Consider the following 24,759-nt stretch of genomic DNA (forward strand, 5'->3'; position numbering starts at 1 on the left):
TAAAAAAAAACTATCCTAATTATCAGTGCGATTATAGATTTATATAAAAACTTACGGTTTCTTTAAAAGAAACCCAAAAATCGGTTCGGTTCGGTTCGTTAAGTCGGTTTCCGAATATCCATTGACACCCCTACTCAATACCCAAGCTATCTCTGGGATAAAACTTCACTACATGTTTTTCCCAATCATATCGTACTGTTATTTAGGTGGAAAAAAAAATCTATCCCCAATTAGTCATCGAAGGTACTAGAACAACAATTACGCTTCAGTACCAAACAAGTTAGAATTGATTATGAATTCTCATCCCTTTCATTTAGCCCAACTCATCTCATCATTATTAAAGATATTGTTGTTGCATTATAGAAGTAATGATAAAATCACATTTATAAAAGAATTTAGTAAGTTCATATCATCAACATTAAAAATATTGTTGTTACATTATAAGAGTAATGATAAAATCACATTTATAAAAAAATTTAGTAAGTTTTTTTGGAAAATTCTTAGGAAAACTCGCAGCCGCTATCCTTTTAGTGTGCACTGGATAATCTGTTCATTGTGAAATATGTCGCAAATTAAACAAGAGATATAAATCGTACTACGCAAATTTGGTACGACAAGCTCTAACCGAGAAAGTCGTTGGTGAGTAGAATCAATCCCGGATCTCCCGTGTGATAAATTAGTCACCCACCCAACTTAGGCAACGCTCGAAGGCAAAAAAAAATCTACAATTATCAGTACACGAGGACCTTCCTTTCCAATATTCACGAATTAAGAGATCAATTTGGCAATCTACCGAATACATTTTGAAATACGTCTGTTCGGTTACACTTTTACAGATATCCCAGTTCAAACAGTTTTTGACCAAAAAAAAAAAAAAAAAACGTCCAGGAAGAAAAAGGGGGAATCCTATCCGATGCCAAAGGGTTAAGCCGTCAATTGTTGTCAGCTTGTCCCTCCGTCTCTTTCCCTTTTCTCTCTGTGGCTTTCAAATTTCAACCATTATTTTTCACGAGGGGGAAAGATAATTTATAGCAATTTGTTCCTCCCATTTTTATATGAAACTTTTGCAATATCTCCTATTTGATGTCCCGTTTTCTGGATTAAAATACGACACATCATTCCAAAATTACTAATAAAGAGAAAGGTTGCTTTATTCTTAAGTAGGAGAGGCAAAGAACTTTTGGCAAACCATATGGAGGATGATAAAAAGACCACCTACAAGGTGCTCTTCCTTGGAATCTATTTTACTTCCTTTTCCTGTCTCTTCATTTGCATTTTAGTTCACATTTCTCCCCTTCATTTTTCCTATTTGTTGAGCAAAATGGTTCTAGATTTATAGTCGTCGCATTCTAGGTCTGTTTATAAGAATAAGAATACAAATTGCATCATAATTGCTAATAAAGTTGTCATCTTTTAGAACTGATCCATTTCCTTCAGACTGCTGCAGAAAAAAGAAGCAACAAAATGCTTTGACCTCTACTTAAGCCCCATGGTTTCAATTTTAACTTTGTTCCTTGTGGAATATCTTGGGTTTGCTATACTCTTTTAATTGAAAAAGAAAAAAAATCGTGTTAATTCTTGTTTTTTTTTTTGGGGGGGGGGTTGATAATTCTTGGTAAAAGGTTAACTCTTTACCTTCCCTCAACTAGAAAAAGGAAATTCTTTGGTACTATTCATGTAAAAAGGTTTCCCTCTGTAGAATCATTGCCCAGTTTAATTAGTGGGTAACATTTTTGTAGAATTGGGATTTTTGTGTTCATCCTTTTGGCATATAGGAGCTAGTCTGTCTTTTCGGTTGTAAGGAAATTCTTTTCATTACAATACTTTCTTTTAGCTGTAAAGTATTATAGATTGTAATTTGGTTTCCTAATCTTCATGATCTCATGACAAAATTTCTTTTGATTGCTTAAGGATTATTACAAGGTTCTTGAAGTAGAATATGATGCATCCGATGAGACGATCAGATTAAACTATAGAAAACTTGCACTGGTTAGTCATCCATATTTCATCGAGCAGCACCTGCTACAGCTCCTCTATGTTTGAGTTCTCTCTCTGTCTCTTCATCTCTTTCTTTGCGCACGCATGCATTTATTTGAAGCAGTGTGTTCCTGACTGCAGTCATATCATTCACATTGATTGACATGCGCAGAAGTGGCATCCTGACAAACACAAGTGTAATGATGCAGTAACCGCTAAATTTCAAGAGATTAATGAAGCTTATACGGGTAGTTATTTTGGTTTTGGGCATAATATTTTCGTATATATTTCATGCTACTTGATGCAGATAATTGCTATTTATCCTGCATGATTTAGCTTGAACGTAATCTAATCTCTCTACATTTTTACCACTTATACCAAGTGACGTTTTATTATGCTTAAATATCAAGAGAACAACAGTTTATATGCTGGTTGAAAGTAGCTCCATATTAAATGTATTGCCAGCATCAAATTCTCCCAACAATTTTTTCACGGTCTGTTGCTTAGTGTCGATCCTGAAATCCTATCTTCTTACCTATTTTACCATCAGAAGCTTATTAGTTTTGGAGGCTTACTTCCTTTCTTTATGCTCGTTGCACACAGTTTTTTGAAATTCTTTACCAAGAAAGAATTCTGGAGCCCTACATCAAATGTATAGTTGACGGGTAAAGATTTGTTCACTGCTTACATCATGCAGTCACTAATTGCTACCAATTTACATTCATTGCAGTGCTAAGTGATCCTGATAAGAGACTTGATTATGATTTAAACGGAAACTATGAGATAAATGATTATACCTTGCCAGTAAGGACTTTCATGCTTCCATCTTGTTAATTTCCCTTGTTGAGTTCTGATGCTTTGGCATTGCATTCTGACTACTTGGTGTTCTGATACAGGAATATCTATCCAGATTCAAAGGGATGATACTTACCTCTAATGGGCTTGGTATGAGTTCAGTCTGGTGAGTGTTTGGTTCAGATTACTAATTGGAATTATTCAATTGGCTTTAAAAATCTGACCCTGAAGGAAAAGAAACTTAGTGTGGTTTTTAAAGGACATTATTCTGTCATTTTGTGACTAATTTTTTCTTCCCTTATAAAGAAGCAATATGAATTTCTTTAGGGGGGCTGGATTAGATGAATTTTCTTCAGTGTTGAATTTAGAAGTTTTCTTCAATTAATGTATGGTATGATGCTATCAATTTTCATATGGCGTTAAGGTGTTGTAGCATGTCCAAAAATTCTCTCCTAGGTTTTGTGAAGATTCGGAAGGTGTAGAAAGAGTCAGACGCATGATTAGACACACGTTTTCCTCGTCTTTCTATGTGTATGTGAAACAGAATTACCAGCACGGAAGAGAAGTCATCCATATAGAAGACCACATTCTCTCTGACTTATTAGATTTGTCTGTTTGTCTTGTCTTTAACAGCATCATAGTGTTTCTAAATAGGAATTTGGAAAGAGTTAGCGAGGACTATTTAACAAAAACTTGAGCATTTGACTGACTTCTGATGCTCTTTTGTTTGGTTCAAAGTTGCTAGCTTATTTGGATTTCTGAAAAGATTGTATATTTTACTGTACACTTAGAAATACTAGATAATTGATCAGTGTTCTGCTTAAGACAACTTCTAATAAAACCTAAATTCATTGTTGATTCATGATGTAGCATCATCTCCAGCGGCAACTTTGCTGTTGATCTGCTAATGCTTTTAAACAGAGAACAAATTCTATATCTTTTAGTACTTTCACGTCAACATTCTAATAGCAAAATCCTTTAGTACTTTAATGTCGTCTAATAGCGAATCAATCATGCAGGTCAGAGCAATTAACAGAATTTAACAAGTTGATGGACAAATGAAAGAAGGTGATCATTTTTTTCTCTTCACATCCATTGTCTTTCCTATAGTACCTCGCTTACCCCCACGGATGTTAATGGTTGTAACATTGTGTTATTGACGAGATTTTATGTACTAAAGTTGAATATTCATAATCTCGCACAAAGGTTTTCCAGGGCAACCATGCTTGTATGTAACTGACAGGATATCTGTACTCAGAAACTTTTACAGTTATCATGATTTGGTATTTACTGGATGCCCTTTAGACTTCTTGTAAAATGTAGATTCTGTAACAAGTGTATTGGAAGATCCGAAGATAGGATTGCGACCTTCTTCCCTTCCTCAAGGTTGTATCAATTCACATGGTTATATATTGATGCTGACTGAACTTACAGATTGACAAAATTTGATGTCAGAAGCTAAGTTCTTACTATATATTTGTCGCAGTATTCTTCCTTTGTCACAAATAAAAATATGCATTATTTAATTGGATTTTACTCCGTTTTCTCCCTTTTGACCTGCAGACAATTACTAGTACTAGTAATAAGACAACAAATTACAAAATTGTTTGATGTTTTGCTTACAAATGGATAACTACTGTATGTACTTTCTGTCCTTGCTCTTAGTTTTATGGACATAAGTTTGGTTGAAATTTAAAAAAAATGAGGTTTTGAAGTTGAGTTGAAAAATAATTTTTGGAAGTTGAAATTGTGTTTGGGCATGTGCTTTACTTGAAAAAGGTTGGAAGTTTTAGTAGAAGAAGAATTTTCTCTCAAAAATTGGTTTGTCAAAACTGATCAAATTTCAAGAACAAACAATGCTTTTAATTTATTTTTTTTTTGAAAAAAAAAGGAGTCAAATTTTATGTCCAATCGGATCCTTAATGTTCTTTCGAGTCATCACTTTAATTGCTGACCAGACTTTGAGTGTTGTATAGTAAACTATAACCTCTACGTCACGTTGATTTAATGTAAAACTTCAGTTGCAGTGCAACAATAGCTACTTTAAAGATTGTTGTTTAAAATATATTCACAATTTATAATTAATTTAAAGATTAGTCGATTTGAAAGTCTGATTTACTAATCTAAAATTCAGGACATAAGATTCGATCTTCTGGACACACTTTTCAAACTTTAGGACACGATGTCCTAAAGTTTGAATTTTGAGGTTTAAACTCTAGAACTTAAGGACTAAGCGTCCTGAATTTTTGAGCTGTTAATTTGTAATTCAGGACTAAGTGTCATGAATTTCTGAACTATTAATTTAAAATTCAGGACATAAAATTCAAACTTTTAGACACAATTTTTCGAACTTTAGAACACAATGTCCTGAATTTTAAATTTTGAGGTTTAAACTCTAGGACGCCGTGTCCTCAAAACTTAAACAAAATTGATTAATCTTTAAATACATTGTAAACTGTGGATATATTTTAAACAGCATACTTAAAAGTGGCTACTTGGTGTCATTTCCACTAAAACTTCTTAAATTTAGTTACAATCCCCCTGGTATATTAAGTTGGACTACCATTATTTTAACGGCAAAGGGTCAAATATACCCCTTTACTTTTGAAAATGGTCTAAGAATACCCATCATTATACTATTGGGTTATCTATACTCCTGCAGTCATACTTTGGGTTCAAATATACCCCTCATTTAAACGGAGGGACACGTGTCATCGTCCTGTTGGTCAATTCTAAATATCTCCTAATTAATTAAAAAGACTTATTACCCATACCCAAAAAATAATTTTTTTTGTAAAAAATGGAAAAACTAAATTCTTTTTTTACTAAAAACTGAAAAAAAACGAAAATATTTTTTTTACCAGTTTTTACAAAAAAACTGATTTAAAAAAACTGAAAAATATTTTCTAAAACAATATTATTTGTAAAAACTGAAAAGCAATTTTCTAAAGCAATTAATAACTGGAAAAAACTGAAATATTTTTAACTAAAAACTGAAAGAAAACAAACCAGGAAGGAAGAAATTTTTTTCTTCAGTTTTTACAAAAATATTGCTTTAGAAAATTGCTTTTCAGTTTTTACAAAAATATTGCTTTAGAAAATATTTTTCAGCTTTTTTTAAAGCAATTTTTTTGTAAAAACTGGAAAAAAAATATTTTCATTTTTTTCCAGTTTTTAGTAAAAAAAGAAATCAGTTTTTTTTTCCAGTTTTTACAAAAAAAATTGCTTTAGAAAATTGATTTTCAGTTTTTTTTATTTTTCAGTTTTTACAAAAATATTGTTTTAGAAAATATTTTTCAGTTTTTTTAAAGCAGTTTTTTTTGTAAAAACTGAAAAAAAAATATTTTTGTTTTTTTCAGTTTTTTGTAAATTTGTTTTTTTAGTTTTTTTCAGTTTTTACAAAAAAAAAATTATTTTTCGGGTTTGGGAATGAGTATTTTTAATTAATTAGGAGATATTTAGAATTGACCAACAAGACGATGACATGTGTCCCTCTGTTTAAATGAGGGGTATATTTGAACCCAAAGTATGATTGCAGGGGTATAGATAACCCAATAGTATAACAAGGGGTATTCTTAGACCATTTTAGAAAGTAGAGGGATATATTTGACCATTTGCCGTTATTTTAATATAAACTCAACGGTAGGTAAAATTTTTGTAGTTGCAAAATTTGACCTAAGATTTTCCTTTAGTTTCTTTAATTTTCCTTTAGTTTCTTTAATCACTATCCCTCTTACCTCTTCAAGGCATCGACCTATTAAGGGCAGCTTGGTTATTAATAAATTAAAATAGTTTCTACCTAGTTAAGCATTAGTAATACAGGTTGTTTAAAATGAAGCCACATAAATAGTGAAAATTCATATACGCGATTTTAGTATTTGAGAGTGCGACTTTACTTGGCAGTGACGTAAAATGCGCGGATTCCATCATTGTATTGTCTCTTCCATGCTTGTTTTGTTTGAACCAAATAAACTATTCCCATTATTACTACTACTAATAAAATAAAATACACACAGTCACCCAAAGTTTCATCATCAGATCAGTTAATTAAGGGTCAAGTCTAAACTAAAATGTATCTTAAGAAATATATTTATTGATCTTTTGCTACAATCTGATTCTTCTTGAATCTTTTCCACTGTATGTGAGGCCACTTTTCTTTTAATATTAATGTAATTAATTATCAGTATAAGAAGGTTTATTTGTACGAGTTGGTGCCTGTTGAATTTTGCCCCTCTTGTGCACGCAAATATGTCATACTCATAATTACTTACATAAATAGTTAAAGAATAGTGATGTTGATGTACTAACAAAAAAGAATCAGAGAGTCAGTAAACCACAGAAGGAAAAAAAATACCACCACCACCGTGAGTGGACCGGAGTGAGTGTATAACCATATGTTGAAAAACACTATGAAACATGTACTAATACATGTATTATTTCCCCTAATATATCCTGCCAGGTGACACAGTTTTATTATGACCTATCCTACAATATCTCCTGAAAATTCATATAACCATTTCCAATTTATTGAATTTGAGATGCAGATGATTAACCATTATAAAAAATCATAAAATAGTGCTGGTAAATTGTCGCTCCATATGCAACAAACGGATTCATGGTTCAATTAACTCAAATCATTTGCACAGCACAGAGACAGAAGAGGATTCTGTCACATCTTTAGCATCAACATCTATTGATCTAACAATTATTAGCAGCAGCAATAACAGCACATAAAACAAGATTAACCCTTATCAGTTCCTAATTAAAACAAAAACCTAATACTAATACATGTTTTAATGATTAACAACATTAATAGGAACTGAAGCAGCAGGAAGATGTTTGTTGCAATAACACGAAGAAGGATTTTCCTGTTGATCTGAAGAAATAAAACGCCCAATCTGCTCCAAAAATGTCAAATGTTGAGGCCTATCTTTACGTTTCACGTACCCTTTTGCCTCTTTCTCAGAATAACAACTGTAACCCTTTTCCCCATTCCTCTTCCACAACGCCTCCGCGTAATTTCTGTGTGCATAATACGCTTCCGCCATCGTTACCTCGGGCTGGGCCTGGGCCTGTGGTTGGACTTTGATGGGTAGCCTCTCGTAATGGGCCCGAGTAATTCCTTCCAATTCGTCCATTCGAATCAACCCACGCGCCGAAACAGCGTACAGCTCACCCCACACGCGCTCGCCGGAGCACGGGAAATTGAGGAGGAAAGGTACCCTGTAGGGCCCACAAACAAGGGGAAGTCGATCGGCGGTTTGGTAAACGCCGAGAAAAGAAGCGTCGCCGGCGGCTATCATGTCCTGTAACAGCACGTGATTTGAAAATCCCCTTTTTAGTGTTCCGTAGGTGAAGATGATGGTCTTTTTCTCTGCCTTTTCAGCCCCCATTGTTTCTATAAAATCACGAAAATACAAAAAAAAAAAAAAAACTGAAGACAAAAGAGGAGAGAAAGAGAAACAGAGGAATATGAAGAGGAAACTGAGGAGAAGAGATTGTTTGGTTTGAGAGAATAAAAAGAGCAGAAAAAAGGGCCCCACCAAAAGTAAAAAAGGTTTTTTTTTTAAAAATATAAATGTGAGGAATAAAACAAACAAAATTGGGAATCCCTGAATTTCTCACCATCAATAGTGACCACACATGTTATGAATGTGAAGATAGAAAATTTGGATGGTTGTGAAAGAGTGATGGACTGGTGGTGATAAATACTATAGCATTGAATATTTTGAGGAAATACATTGGGAGGTGGAGGAGAGTCCTAAGAATATCAAATTCTAGACCATCCATGTTATTTTAAATTATTGGACTTGAATTTTTGTTCACTAATTATAATTAAATAACATGTTGTGTTACAATAAAAATATTAGGTGATTTCTTAAGACATTAGTTGACAGAGTAATCTAATGTTGGTGTTGAGAGAAAGTATCGAATAGCGAGGTAACTTATGGAATTAGACGAAATGTGCGAGGTGGCTCTACCATCACAATTATAAAAAGATGAAGTTAAATGATGTGTTGCAATTTTATCTTTTTGAAAAGATGATTACTTCATTGGCTATTTCGTGACTAACAGATGTGAAATCAATGTAATTGTATTTTATTTTAAAGTTTTATACGGCATACAATACAAAGAAAAAAAATTAAATACAATTCATAAATCACTACATTTTAAAGTCTAATTATCAGACATAATTATAGTTTGCCTAATTATCATTCTTAATTACTATTTAATTGTTAACAGTGTGTATCACTTGTATTCAGACGCGCAACTATATTCGTTCGCATAACGAATACAACATATATCAACTGTATTCGTTCGTACACAAATACAACTAAGGAAAAATATAAGGTGTATACAAAGTATATAACTGTTATCGACTGTATTGGTATTGACTGTATTCGTCTCGATAGTATTCATTCGCGACACGAATACAACCAAGACAAAATACAAAAATACGGAGAAATATGATATTCTCATTGAGAGTGGAACTTAAATCTCTGCTTACTAAGTTGGTGGTCTAACCAATTTACTACGAAAGCTTATTGCTCTCTTACTTCCGTTCAAACAATTGATCTCTTGTTTTAATAGTATTGGTAAATTTGATATAAAATTCAAATATAACTAGGAATATTAATTTTCTAAAAGTATAACTACAAATAATAAATAATTTATATATATATTTGATGTGGCCTAATTTTCCCTAGAAAATGATTCCATCCTAGAAGTTTATCATGGGATACAACGTGATAGCTAGGACTAAACGAATAAGATTAGGACCAAGTCTTTTTCCTCTTTTCTATTTTAACCCACCTTTTCCTAGATATGCTTTTGAACCGTGGGATATTTACTAGGAATAAACAAAATGAAAAGGACTAATCCTTTTTTCTTCTTCTTAAGCTTAATTTCCCTGAGGCGTTTTTCAACCTTGGAATACGGAGATTTTTTATGGCCATAAATCATAATAATGTAAAATTGGCATTTTTCTCAAAATTTTAATTATTATTAAAGTGTCTGAACAAACGATTCGATTGATGAAATCTTATTCACTAATTAATCTGGAAAGAAATGTCCTTTTGTATCTTTATTAATGTAATTGGAAACAGACACCCAAATAGCACCAACACCAATATGTCTAGTCTAGGAAAATAAAAGGTTGGAAATTGGAATATTTGCCTTTCGTCGTTATAAGGGGCAGCTGTCACTTTGCTAATTACCGTATTCCAACAGTGGGCTATTGGGGTACGGCAAAATCATAGTGCCAACCACATGCTGGTTAGTATGATTTTTTGGACACGTTTGCACGGCTTTTGTACTTTCTGTACTTAAGTTTTGTCCCTTTTTACTATCTTTCTGCCTTTATACACCTCATTCTTCTTATCTTTCTGCCATTAGTCTCTGCTTTTTCTTTAGCCCACCATTATTGGTTCAAACATTAAAACAGTGTGAAAAGAAACTGAGCTTATCAAATTGGAGTACTGAAAATCATTGTTTTCTCTCTCTCATTTTTTTTTTTGGTTGTTTTTTTTGCTTTTACGCTTTCGTTAGTGCTACCCCCAATAACTTCTTAGTGGCAAAGATATCTAGCTTTTGAGCGAGTTAATACCGTAAAACTTCATTAAATTATTATTTTTTATCAATTTTTTACTTAAATTATTTGGTGTCCTCAAAATTTTTTGAACTATATTGTCCTTCATATTTAAACTCCTTCGTCGCTTACTTGGCATAACGTGTGTATACACTCACTTAGCAGCGTGTGGCAACTGAAAAAAGTCATCAAAATGGCTCACCTGACATAATGTAATAGCTAATTAGCTTAACCCTCTTTGAACTGTGTTTTTGTTTTAAATATTCTCCTTATTTCCTTTATATCCATAGTTCTTCCTTATTTTTCACCTTTCTATCTTATTTTTTCACCTTCCCCTTTATTTGTTTCACATTTTTTCTTCAGTTCTCCATATGAATTTCCTATATAAAAAAAATTCTCACTCTCTTGTTTCCTCTGAAATAATTTTTTTTCTTTCTTTTTTAGTTTTCTTTCATGACTTTGGCATATATTGTTGAAACGACTCCCATTTAAATCTTCTTATCAAACCAACACCTTGTTGTAGAGAATAAAATTGAATCTATTAAACCTTGTTTGTGTAATTTAGAATTAGAGAATGTAGTTGTTGGCCGATTAGTTTCTTATTTATAAAATTTTATTTTATGTATTCTTGTTTATGTAATATAAAATAATTTTTCGTAAATGCAATACTATATGCCTTTATCTTTTATTGTGCTGCAAAGTGAATATAAATAAGGAATTATTCAATTGGAGTTTAGTATAAAACACAATCATAGTTAAACCTAAAATTAATCCATTACATTAGATACTATTTTGGCTAAATTAAACTCCCAGAATTAATCAGTCATCTGAGAGTAATAAATCATGAGTAAACTACATACAATTTTTAGTACAAACTATAAATTAATATAGTTAGACAGACGCACCTCTAAGAATTCAACATATGATTTTAATATATATGGGAGTATAATTCATGAGGGTTTTGAGGGCACTAGATAATTTAAGTAGGTAACTGTCACGACCCAAAATCCCACCACAGGCGTCGTGATGACACTTAGTCTCTAAGACTAAGTAAGCCGATTATAATTACAATTCAAGCCAAATTTTTTTAATACATAAACCAACAGTGGAAATAATTATAACACCTTCCCAATACTGGTAATACTGAGTCACGAACTCTAACTGAATGCATGCAATGAATCTCAAACATCGAATACACAATACTGTTTGAATAAGAGTTGACAGTACAATAAAATGGAAAGACTCTAAGGGACTGCGACGACCAAGCAGCTCTACCTTGAATCCTTGCGATCAACACACTAACTCTGCCCGAGTCCGATATCTCCCATACCTGACTCTGCACAAAAATATGCAGAACTGTAGTATGAGTATACCACAGTCAGTACCCAGTAAGTATCAAGATTAACCTCGGTGGAGTAATGACGAGGTATAGTCAAGACACTCACTAGTCTAATAACCTGTGTAATATAGCATACAAAAATAATAGGAAACAAATAAGAATGATAGAAATAATAATCAACAGTGATATAAACAGCAGGGCGGCAAGAACACCATAAATATTTCTCAACAAATAATGAATACAAGTACAACTAATTAATCAAGTCTTTCAAATATAATTCTTTCAAATATACTTCTTTCAAATACAATTTTGGAATATAATTCCTTCAAATAAAAGTCACCTTGTGACATCTCATTTCATATTCATAAAAATATGGGTCTCAGTCCACTTTCATATTTACACGGTACCTCGTGCCCATGTTTCTATCACAATTGCACGGACAACTCACGTGCCAAAAATATCAATATATAAAAGAATCCACACAATCAATTTACTTTAGAAATAGTTTGAGTGAAGAAAATGACATTTGCACTTAAATTAAAATATCAGATAAACTACCGATTTGTATGTAATACTTATTAATTTAAAACATAATAGAAATTTTCTTTTATTTAAAATAATTCAGTCATCAAAAACCAGTAAAAAATCAAAAATATAAATCTTCAGAGTCTCGTACTAAAAAGCCCAAGCCAACACAATACAACAAGGAGCACAAAACACAGAATAATAAAGTCAACTAGTACATAACCGAAGAAGACAAGAATTTACATATCACGGAAAAACAAAATAACCAAAGGCAAGTGCATCCAGAGAAAAATATCAACAAAAGGGCACTCCCAAGGTACCACCTCGTAGTCCCCAAAGTAAATATGCAAGATAGGGGGATATCCTGAGGTACCTTCTCGTAATCCCAAAAGTAAATATACAAGACCAGGGAATCTCACGGAATACCGTTCTGTAGTACCAAAGTAAATATGCAGGGCAGGGAGGATCTCCCGGAATACCGTTTCGTAGTCCCAAAGTAAATATGCAGGGTAGGGAATCTCCCGAAATACTGTTATGTAGTCCCAAAGTAAATATGCAGGGGGATCTCCCAGAATACCGTTCCGTAGTCCCAAAGTAAATATGGAGGGGATCTCCTGGAATACCGTTCCGTAGTCCCAAAGTAAATATGATTTCAACAACTGCACATCAAGTGGTCACGTATCACAAATGAATCATCAAGTGCTCAAATATTACAACATATCACAAATTTCATTAATTATTTACAGATAAAAAAAATTCATAGTAAAATTATCTCCAGGAATTAACAAGTCAACAAAAAATACGGGATTCACATAAAAATCAAAATGGCAATCACACCAAATTATCATATAAAAATAAATTCGACAAACAAGGAATAAGGCATTTAAAATCAAGGATTTACTAAGTTTCAATAATTTTCCAATGTAATACATACGGGCATCTACGTATTTCAACCAATGTAATTTGCACATATAAACTAAGTACGTACTCGTCACCTCGCGTACATGGTTTTTCAATTACACAATTTCTATATAAGACTCAATGCCTAAGGGGTAATTTCTCCACTCAAGGTTAGGTAAGATACTTACCTTTTTAAAGTTAGGCCTGATATTCCAAAATCGTCTTCTTACTTGAATTGACTCCGGGTATCTCAAATCCCAATCCATATGGTAAAAATCGCCTAAACAATCGCTTCAATCCGAGCTCCATAGCTCCAAATATGTTAAAAATGATTGAAACCTCAAAATATAGCTACTGCTCACGTATTTACTCATCACGATCGCGAAAAATGCTTCGCGATCGCAAAGCACAAAATTTTTCAGCCCCAAAATTGCTCTTCGCAATCGCGGAAAACCAATCGCGATCGCGAAGAACAAACTCCCCAACTCTTCCATACATCCTCTAGTATAATGGTCATAACTTTTTGTACACAACTCCAAATGATGAATAGTTTAACTTTCTGAAAACTAGACTCCAAGGTCATTTGTTTACTAATTTCCCAATTCCTTATATATTTCTAGATATAAGCTTCCAATGTCAGCCCTATGCAACGGAGATTTCCAAACTCTTTCCGGACAACCTGTAATGTATCCGCCATAACTTTTTGTACACATCTCCAAATGACAAATAGTTTATCTTTCTGCAAAACTAGACACAAAGGGATACTACTTTCATTTTTGGATCATCTCCAACTTTCTTATAGATTACGAGATATGAGCTTCCAAAGTCGGGTTAGTGCAACAGGAGTTTCCTCTACGCGATCGCGAAAAGTTTTTCGCGATCGCGATTCACAGTGTTGAAACAACAAAATTGCTTCGCGATCAGGACCGTTTGTCCGCGATCGCGATGCATACCTTTGTGGCAAAAAATCAGCAACTAAAAATGGCCTAGAAATGGTCCGAAAGCACCCCGAAACTCATCCGAGCCACTCGGTACCCCGTCCGAGCATACCAACAAGTCTCAAAATATATTACGGACTTAGTCGAAACCTCAAATCACATCAAATAACGCTAGAACCACGAATCATACCCCAATTCAAGGTTAATGAAATTAAGAAATTTTAACTTTTACATTCGACACCGAAACCTATCAAATCAAGTCTGATTGACCTCAAATTTTGCACACAAGTTATAAATGACATAACGGACCTATGAAAATTTTTAGAAGTGGATTCCGACCCCGATATCAAAAAGTCAACTCCCCGGTCAAACTTCCAACTTAAACTTCCTATTTTTGCCATTTCAAGCCTAATTCCACTACAGACTTTCAAATAATTTTTCGGACACGCTCTTAAGTCCAAAATTACCATATGGAACTATTGAATTCATCAGAATTCGAATTCGAGGTCGTTTACACATAAGTCAAATCTCCGGTCAACTCTTTTCATTTAAGCTTCAAAAATAAAAATTATTCTTTTAATTAAATTTCGTATCTTCTGAAAATCAAACTCGACCACACTCGCAGGTCATAATACATATTACGAAACTGCTCGAGACCTTAAGTCACTCAACGGGGCGTTAATTCTTAAAACGACAAGTCAGGTCGTTACAGTAACTAACAAAAAAGTTACTATAATTTATCGGGAAGAATGCAACGAGGGCGTTTTAGTATGAAGGACGATATTGTTCAGGAAATTTTTAGAGAAATCAAATAGTTTAAGTAGGAAACTGACAAAAATATGATAGTTTAGGGATATTTTAGGGTATTAAATTGGTTGGTTACACAAAGAATCAATTGGAATTAACTAATAGTTGCATAAAGTGTAGTAGGATGTGGGGAAGTCACTATCCTAATTTTTGTCGACCAAATAGCTTAATGGTTGTTACTATTTTAAATTCTCTTTCAGCTTCTCATCATCTAATTGTTGAAGGTAACATAACAATTTTATAAATAGTGTAACAATTTTCATACATTAGCTTGTTGTGGACGTGCAACCTAATTGTATATCTTTTTTGCAAGGAGAATTTTGACGTGGCAGACTATTGTTGTTTACTAGTCCGCAAAGACTATTTTCTTTAATTTCTTTTTAATCTAAAGACGATTTTTTCCTTTAAATTCAAGATAAGGAAAATGGAAATGGAAGGGAGGGATAAGAAGAATTGGAAGGTTGGTAAAGATGAGTAAAAAAATGGCATTGAATTAGGATACGCAAACTTAAAATTCTCAGCGCGTGTTGTATTCAAGGGTTGCTTCAGGACTTTAAAAGGCCACAATACATACGCCAAGAAGCTCAAGTTGCCAACAAAAATAGTAGAAGCGAAGTCCCACATACATACGTCAAGAATCCCAAGTTGCCATGACAACTAGTAGAAGCATCAATCATACACACAAGTAAAAAAACAGCAGTCAAGATCCGTTTGTGTGTATCTCAATTAATTTTACGAAGGTATCTACTACTTCTTACCAGCACATGTACCGAGTAACTCTATCAAAGGCTTAATAGAAAATCACCTATATTTTTTGTCTCCTTTAAAATTTGAACATGAGAACTCATGGTTCTCAATCAACTCCATTGACCACTAGGACACACCCTCATATGCATATACCGCGAATAATTAAGGCATTATTTGATACACACACACACACACACACATACATACATATATATATATATATATATATATATATATATATATATATATATATATATATATATTAAAGTTATGTATTAACAAATGGTCTAAGAATACCTCTCGTTATACTATTGAGTTATCTATACCTCTGCAGTCATACTTTGGGTTCAAATATACCCCTCATTTAAAACGGAGGGACACGTGTCATCGGCCTGTTGGCCAATTCTAAATATCTCTTAATTAATTAAAAAGCAATTTTCTAAAATAATTTTTTTTTTTGTAAAAACTGAAATATTTTTTACTAAAAAATAAAAAAAAACGAAAATATTTTTTTTCCAGTTTTTACAAAAAAACTGCTTTAAAAAAACTGAAAAATATTTTCTAAAACAATATTTTTGCAAAAACTGAAAAAAAAAAAAACTAAAAAGCAATTTTCTAAAGCAATGTTTTTGTAAAAACTGGAAAAACTGAATTTGTTTTTACTAAAAACTGAAAAAATCGAAAATATTTTTTTCCAGTTTTTAGACAAATATTGCTTAAAAAAAACTGAAAACTAATTTCTAAAGCAATGTTTTTTTGTAAAAACTAAAAAAAAAACTGAAAAGCAATTTTCTAAAGCAATGTTTTTATAAAAACTGAAAAAATAAATATTTTCTTATTTTTTTCTTTCAGTTTTTAGTTAAAAAAAATTCAGTTTTTCCAGTTTTTAATTGCTTTAGAAAATTATTTTGCTTTTTTTTTTTTCAGTTTTTACAAAAATATTGTTTTAGAAAATATTTTTCAATTTTTTTTAAAGCAGTTTTTTTGTAAAAACTCAGTTTTTAGTAAAAACAAATTCAGTTTTTTCCAGTTTTTATTACAACAAAAAGTTGTTTTAGAAATTATTTTTTAATTAATTAGGAGATATTTAGAATTGGCCAACAGGCCGATGACACGTGTCCCTCCGTTTAAATGAGGGGTATATTTAAACCCAAAGTATGACTGCAGGGGTATAGATAACTCAATAGTATAACAAGGGATATTTTTAGGCCATTTTCGAAATTACATGATATATTTGGACCTTTGCAGTGGCAAATCATCCATCACACATGTACTACAAAATTGTTAAGTACCAATTGCGTGGCCAACTTATAGCGTCGTTGCCTCGGCTTAGAGGGATCGTTAAAGGATTGAAAAATACAAGTACAAATTGGAGATTGCATATCTAAGTTGATTTTTCAATACTTAATGTAAACTCCTCTATTCCTATCTAGTTGTAATAGATTGTTTCATTAAATTACTCAAAATGCACGAAAAATGATCCAAACACTACTATTATCTTCATCTGAAAAGGAAACAACAGGTGTGCAGATTATTTTAGATTTTGCCTCATCACTTCTAAACTTGCATTATACATATTATTATTATTTCATTAGGCAATGCAAATCACATAATTAAATTCAAGAGGATGAACTACAACAGAGACTTTGCTCCTCCTTTTCTTCCAAACAGGGATAGTAGAATACATAGATATTAAGACAATACATGCTGACAAGCAGCTGTATTTGTTTGTAGCTCTAAAACAACATTAGGCGTGCCCTCGTTACAGTTCAAAGAAATACAAAAGAACTCAAATTCCTTCGTATGCCTAATAGTCGAGAGCACGCCTATGCCTGCCTACAGAGTATCTTCATAAACAGATAAGTTAGCAAACACGACTTCCTCACTCGATGTCATCAATCCAGTCACCATATATCTTACTAATTTTATCTGGCCCTTTCCATTTCTGAATAACCCTATGGCCAGAGGGCCTTTGCACTTGAACGCCTGGTACTGAAATTGTTGAGGGTACCATACTTTCTGTTGTTTTTAAAGAACCCCCTCCCTGCCTCAAGTCTGGAGGAGTAGATAGAGGATCTTTGCCTTCCATCTCCATAAGTCCTCCACCAAACTTGTGCAACTCTGCCCAGAGAAGACGGCTAATATTAGCATCAGATTAAATATCCAAATAGAATATAGTGTAAAGTCCAGAACCCAAAGCTATTGATGACGTCTTTTTAAATGAATATCAAGTCCAGAAACCAAATAAATTTGAGAAGAGTAGTTCAAATTGGCAGGACATTTATGAGTATTAACCTCTGGTGATGTAGGTTGTATAGATGCAGAATTCTCTGAACTATAAACAATTACTAGTTTATACAGGTCTCACTACTGGAAAATCATTGCCATTATTTTTTCAAAGAAAGAAAATCATAACCAGTTCCAAGTACAACTACAACAAGTTGAGTCAACACTCAACTGCTTCCTTGGTCTTCGAAACTCAAACGGTTCTTTCAGCACCGCAAGTCTAGTGGCAGAGTATGTAATTTATAAATGACATACCAAAACCCTCTTCCAATTACACACTATACTAGCTTCAGTGTGAAACATTGACACCATATGTATGTATCTTATTACAGTACATTTTTCATTTAAATTGGCATCTGATATAGAAACTGTGAAACTACATTCTCTAATTTAGTTTTGCAATCCATGCAGACCACCACAACCAATTCCAATGGAAAAGAACAGGTAAAAGCTATTACAGTATGAGAACTATCCAAAAGTGACTAGTAGTATATATTTAAGAATGAGGGGCCATGTTAACTATTAAAGCGCATTCTGTTCTCCTGGACATGGAATGCCGAAACTACATTCTCTGCTTTCCTTTTGCACCGACCTCTCTCAAATTTGTACTTTCCCTTTTCATATCTAAAATTTAATATCCAGATAACAAAAGATGAAAAAACAATATCTAAAATTCCAAAAGCTATTCCAACTCTTCTTCAGACAGCACTCTGTTCAAACTAAAGTCACAAGTTCCTATTCAGTCTTTACTGAATAAATCTGCACGTAAATTATTGCCGTAGGACATGAGATACTCTATAGAGAGAACGCTAAATGGTAACCTAAGGTATAAAAAATTACTTCCATTAACAGAAAACTCCTGCCTGTTACAGCAGAATTTATACCATTTATTTATTCCGTGGTAAAACACACTGTTAACCAACTTAGGGTTATAAAAGCACTGATGGAAATGTAGACATTCCCAAATTCGAATACTTGCTTAGATCAACTTATATTGTTCATTTTTTTCTGAGAGATCAAGCGTAAATAACAATGCATAAAAACTAAATCTTCATTTCTTAAAATAGTTAATTTATTTCTTGTAAATTAATGAATAAGTGCTCCAATTTCTTTCACAACAAAAGGATGAAGCTAGTTGCGAATGCAACTTGCAAGCCAAGCTTTGCGAAAGTGGAGCCATGACACCATGAGGAGTATCACTCGCTAACATAATCACTCTCATAAATAAGATGCAACTTTGGACAATCAAAAGATCAGACACCTTTAAGCGTTGACACAATTGATTTCATAAACTTCAAAAAATAGTCAACACTATTTCATAATTTGTTATAAGAGATTTTATTTAACGTGTTTTAGCTAAAACTCCTTTATTCTGTTATAATGTTTCCATTCGTCATCCATCACCATTCTTTCTAATGATGATATCACTTTGTGAGCATGAGTCTCCATAACAATATGTGAAACAAATTTGTTTCAGCAACTTGCAATAAACACATCTGAATGCTTTTAAGAAAAAAAAAGTATGCATCATGTCATGATTCACCACAAAATTTTTCAAATTGTTCACTTAACTAATCATATCTACTATCCATTGTAGTTTACAAAGTGAGCTAATATTTCGGACGGTTGACAAATTCTTTTTAATACTGATGGATGATGAATGGAAGCACTATAAGGGAGATAAGGAGTTGATTGGTGAAGTGAGTAATCTGAAATATTTTGTGGTGAATCATCATGGCGCATGCTTTAAGCATTCATATTTGTGTTTATTGCAAGCTGTTGAAAAAAAATTGCTTCACATATTGTTATGATAACTCGTGCTCACAAAGCGAAATCATTAAAAAAGGTAATGGATGATGAATGAAATGCTAAGGGAGATAAAAGAGTTGTAGCTAAAACACGTGAAATAAAATCTCTTATAATGAATGGTGGGATAGTATTGACTACTTTTTGAAGTTTATGAAACCAATTGTATCCATGCTTTAAAATGTCGAACTTTGATTGTCCAAAGTTGCATCTTGTTTATGACATGTGGGATACAATGATTGAAAAAGTGAAGATAATTATCTTTGAGCACGAGGGGAAGGATCTAATTACCGGTCAATCGGATTTTTTTGACACAATTCAAGAAATACTTATGGTTAGGCGGAACAAGAATAATATCACTTTACATTGTATGGCATATTCATTGGTTCCAAAGTACTATCATGAATCATGGATTCAAGATGAAAGCAACGGTATCCAGAGATATGCTCCCAATGAAGATAGAGAATTTCATTGAATAGGACTAAAAATTCAAATGAATTGAATCAAGTATTGTGGAGCATTTTGTAGTGGGAGGGATTATTTTAGTGACCTTAATGTGATTGCAGCTATGATGTATGAGGAGCCCCTTTCTTGGTGCGCAATCATATTGCCTCTGCTCCACTTTTGCAAAGCTTGGCTTATGAGTTACATTCGCAGCCAGCTTCGTCCTCTTGTTGTGAAAGGAATTGGAGCACTTATTCATTGATTCACAAGAAATAAATTAACTATTTCAAGAAACGTAAATTTACTTCTTATGCATTATAATTTACGCTTGATCTCTCGCAAAAAAGAACAATGTAGAAGTGGTCCAAGCAACTATTGGTATTTGGATATGTCAATATTTCCTTGATTTGATATTTTCTTTAGTAATTTATTAAGCATGATAAGTGGGTTTCCTTTTTCCATAACCTTCTAATATTTCTATTCATCTTCATTTTGATGTTAACTTAATTGAACTATTAACAGATGAACCCTAATCAGAATTTAGCAGCAGTAGTCTTTGGAGAAGAATACGAAGATTTGCAGGTAGTTGAAGAGATAGAGGAAGAAAGCTATGAGTAGAAGCTAGTAGGCTACCAAGTGTCTAATTTGAATATGCTTATCAGTTTTTTATTAGGTACGTTCAAATGTTCATTGTTCTTGGTGGATATTGAGATTCTAGTTTGGTTTGGTGGTTATGTAATTGAGTGATTTTTGAATAACCAAGTGTTGGGACAAGTGTGCCTCTGTTTATGACAACATAAATCTTATATTTTAAGATTTCAAATTCACTTCCTTTAAGTTGTCCCGTGTTTACATTTACATTACAAGTTACAAACTCCCTCTGTTCCATTTCCTATGACATTATTTCCTAAATATTTCGTTTAAAAAAGAAAGACATCCTTCTATATTTGGAAACAACTTAACTATAAACTTCTAATTTTACCCTAAGGGATTGTTTGGCTCAAACCAGGTTATCCCGGGATCATAACCAATAGATAATCCCACCTTCTATATGGGATGGATAATCCCATTATTTTGGTATAAATTTTATCCTGGTTTTAGCTAACACTTACAATCAAACACTGGAAAAATCATCCCAAATTTTATAGTGGGACAACCCCCCTAATCCATGTAACCAAACGGCACCTCAATGAGAAATTTCTATAGGCACACAAATGTTATAGCATGTTTAAGGGCACAAGTTTCAATGGTCTTGTAGCCACACAAATATTGTGACATGTTTAAGACCAAAAATTGCAAGTCTTTCTTTCTTAAACTCACTGACGAATAAAACTAAGTCACATAAATTGGAACAGAGGGAGTACTTTATTTATTTTAATTACCAAAGACAAACATGGAGTAAGATCAAGAGCCACCTGATTCTTGGATCAAAAGTAAATTTTCTTTCGCTTTATGTCTAATTTTTTTAATTATATCTTAATATCTAGTTTACTATTCCTTTCATTTCAATTTAGACGAGGTAGTTTGACTTGGCACGGAGTTTAAGAAAAAAAAAAAATTTTGAAACTTGTGGTCTTAGAAGCTTAAGGGGTAAAAGCTTTGTGGGGCCATGACATTTGTGTGGTTAAAAAAGCTTCTCATAAGGGTAAAATGGGTAAAATGAAGAGTTTAAGGTTGAATTATTTCCAATTGTAAAAATGTGTCATTCTTTTTGGAACGAACTAATAAGGAAAGTGTGTCATCTAAATTGAAACAGAGGGAGTACTTTATTATTTAAATTGTGGGAGAATGAAGAAATCCTGCAATCTTGGAGTGTGTCTACCTGCCCACAACTTGAGAACTAATAAAAGACTGAATTACTACACTCTACAAGTTGCATGCAAGTTTTCCACGGAATATTGTCATAGCTCTATTTTTAAAAGTTTGAATTAGTTTTAGATCAACTCCATCACTCATCTCTGCACCTGGATCCATAACCCCGTATGTTAAAATTTAGACCATGACGAATTCAACCTCTAAATCCGCACTCATATGAGATATCCGCACTCGCAAGGGATATAGTTACTTGTATCCGAGCAACATAGGTCTACGTAAAACATGGCTAAACCATGCCAACTGACTTTTTCTCCCCCCTTTTTTTTTCCTTTTTAATAAATCAAGAATGACTTTCCCTCGATTTATCATCTGTATGTGCTACTTGTACATTTTTTATGTTATTATTTATAATATTGTCTAAACTTGTATAACCGCAAATCCATCTTAACATTATGACACACATCTTGTGTGATGAGCATTTTACACCAAACCACAATTTAACCAAGCAGATTAATATCCAGAGAAAATTGAAATCGACAAGCATCAACTTGCAGCACTCTCCGTATACAGTAAAATCACAACTCCTATACCAACAAAAATAAACAAAAAATGCATTCATACCTGCTGCTCCATGAGCAAAATGACACTTGCTGCCAAAAGGGCAATAACCAGTGGTCTCCCACTTATTACAAATTCTTGTCTTCCAGTTTGAAGGCTTCAGGTTTGCTCCAGCAGCATTATCACCGAATCCACCAACAGTGGGAGTCACACTTATTGCAACACTCTCTCTAGCTCGAGACTGTTCATCGTGAAGGAAACTGCAAGTATCTCCATAAGGACATCCTTCTTCAGTGTAGAACTTCTTGCAATGCCTCCCTTTAAAGGACCTTTGTGTCTCAATACGCAACTCGGGAGAACTCACAGTTGGTATCTGGTGCTCTTCTCTTGATTCCAACATAACTCCTCCTCCGCGCTCACTTTCATGTTCAGCTACTATCTCTTGCCAATTAGGTGGCGGCTTGCGCAGCTCCTCTATGCCATGAGCAAAGTTACAGTTATTAATATAAGGGCACACCCCAGCGCGGAACTTGCAACACAATTTAGTTTTGAAGAACATCTTTCCGATTGCTTTGGAGCGATTAGTAACGTGTGAATCTGCGCCCTGCGAGCTCCGTGACTTCTTTTGGGGAGGCTCACTCCCAGATCGATTGGAACTGGAAGGGGTTTCGGAGGAGGGGCCATTGCTCCAAGCTCTATAATCATCCTCAGTAGCCCAAACAGCCTGGTCAGAAAAACCAGGACCCCAATTGTCAAAGCCACTACCATTGGAAGTGCTATCGGGCATCATATTCCCTCCAGCAAAACTAGCTTCTCCCATGAAATCCATGAAGAAACAGACCCAATATGCTCAAAACCACCAAAAAACATATAAAATGGAGGGATTAGACATACAAAAAGAGCAACAAATTTAGACTCTTCCAGATACACCTCTCGGAATAAATTACCCAAAAGAGGTAAAAACAGGACTAAGAGTACAGAGAGGGGAAGAACCACTTAAAAATAGGAACTTTTTTTATTAAAAACAACAGGGAGAACGTTAAAAATTGGATCTTTTTACTTAATGAGCTCTAGACCCATCAAAATATGTGCTCAAAGGAAAAGAACACCTTCAGTAAATTCGAAGCTCGATGCCCTAATTCAAATCACTCAAAGAAAAAGGGCAAAAAACATAGATAAAAGCAACAGAAACTTAACCAGCTAGCGCTCAAAGAGAATGTCAATTCAAAAACCTTAAAGAAAGAGAACCCAGAAAACCCCCAAAATAAGAAAGCAAATACAGGAAAATGAGGAAATAAAGATAGTGAAAGAAAGCGGTATACAAAAAAAAGAATTACTAGTAAAGAAAAGAAATAGTTGAAGCAACTTCAGATCAGGAAACAAATCTCACACTAAATTTGTTACAGCAACCGCAAGAAGCAAATGAGAGGAGTGGTTATTGACCGACAGTTAATTGGTAGTAACTCCGAGCGATGTTATTTATCACTGAAAAAAAATAGATTTCTCCACCCTGTCCATAAACATTTCAGGTACGGTGTTTGGCGCGGTGGTCCGAACGTAGATTTTTTAGAAGCATTAATTGCAAAAGCTCCTCCTCACATTTGTTTTCCTTATTACATATGGTTGACAAAATTATAATGTTCTCCCTCACTTTTTTCTCTTCTTATTTATGAACAGTTATTATTGCAAACAAAAAAAATGTTATTTTTAAAAAAAATTTATATAATCTTCTCTTATAGTTGATGAAATATTAGATTTCTTGATTTATTTAATTATTTACGATGATTAATTAAGAACAATAGTTTGTCGCGTCTTTATGAATTACAAAAGTCTCCTTGTTGTTGACGGAAATATTAAAGTTCCCCTCAAATTTTGGTCGATTAATTTAAGTAGGAAGATAAGTTATAAATAACATTTGTTTATATTACATAGCCTACTCTATGGTTGCGATAGCATTTGTCACGTCTAGTTTGATTTAATGTATCCTTTACGCAAAAGTATTAGTAGCATTATCTATCAACTTATAGCCAACAACATTGTTGGTTTTCCTCATAAGTTCACTTTTACCAATGGGCAACTTTTCAGTTTACTCTATGCTTATAATCTAGATTCACCCAACAAATGTGGAAAGCTGAAATACTGCCCCAAACTCATTTACTTGCTTGGCCATTGGAAAACCTGAGAGCTTATTATGTCTACTGAGATAATTAAGGTGTACAAGAACACAATTGACT

General features: G+C 33.3%; 3 protein-coding genes across 6 annotated transcripts; 1 reads left to right on the top strand and 2 right to left on the bottom strand.

Moving 5' to 3' along the window:
- The first annotated feature begins 850 nt into the window (after nucleotides 1-850).
- Nucleotides 851-4,216, top strand: LOC107804701 (uncharacterized). 4 transcript variants are annotated; one of them, XM_075251874.1, is made up of 6 exons: nucleotides 851-1,222; nucleotides 1,912-2,037; nucleotides 2,150-2,225; nucleotides 2,708-2,781; nucleotides 2,874-2,938; nucleotides 3,792-4,216. In XM_075251874.1, the coding sequence occupies exons 1-6, from the start codon at nucleotides 1,193-1,195 to the stop codon at nucleotides 3,832-3,834; spliced, it is 414 nt and encodes a 137-aa protein (XP_075107975.1). In that variant the 5' UTR covers nucleotides 851-1,192; the 3' UTR covers nucleotides 3,835-4,216. The 4 variants fall into 4 exon arrangements, with proteins under 4 accessions (XP_075107975.1, XP_016484119.1, XP_075107976.1 ...); XM_016628633.2 differs by having other exon boundaries at nucleotides 861-1,222; nucleotides 1,912-1,989; XM_075251875.1 differs by lacking the exon at nucleotides 851-1,222 and adding an exon at nucleotides 1,230-1,492.
- A 3,155-nt stretch (nucleotides 4,217-7,371) lies between these two features.
- Nucleotides 7,372-8,282, bottom strand: LOC107804703 (putative gamma-glutamylcyclotransferase At3g02910). Its single transcript, XM_016628635.2, has one exon. The coding sequence runs from the start codon at nucleotides 8,163-8,165 to the stop codon at nucleotides 7,566-7,568; it is 600 nt and encodes a 199-aa protein (XP_016484121.1). The 5' UTR covers nucleotides 8,166-8,282; the 3' UTR covers nucleotides 7,372-7,565.
- An 8,966-nt stretch (nucleotides 8,283-17,248) lies between these two features.
- Nucleotides 17,249-24,073, bottom strand: LOC107804698 (zinc finger CCCH domain-containing protein 12). The gene is made up of 2 exons (XM_016628630.2): nucleotides 22,589-24,073; nucleotides 17,249-17,737 (listed from the first exon to the last, which is right to left on the bottom strand). The coding sequence occupies exons 1-2, from the start codon at nucleotides 23,352-23,354 to the stop codon at nucleotides 17,499-17,501; spliced, it is 1,005 nt and encodes a 334-aa protein (XP_016484116.1). The 5' UTR covers nucleotides 23,355-24,073; the 3' UTR covers nucleotides 17,249-17,498.
- Between the last annotated feature and the right edge of the window lie 686 nt (nucleotides 24,074-24,759).

The sequence above is a fragment of the Nicotiana tabacum genome, chromosome 4 (assembly GCF_000715075.1).
Source record: "Nicotiana tabacum cultivar K326 chromosome 4, ASM71507v2, whole genome shotgun sequence".
Classification (NCBI taxonomy): Eukaryota; Viridiplantae; Streptophyta; class Magnoliopsida; order Solanales; family Solanaceae; genus Nicotiana; species Nicotiana tabacum.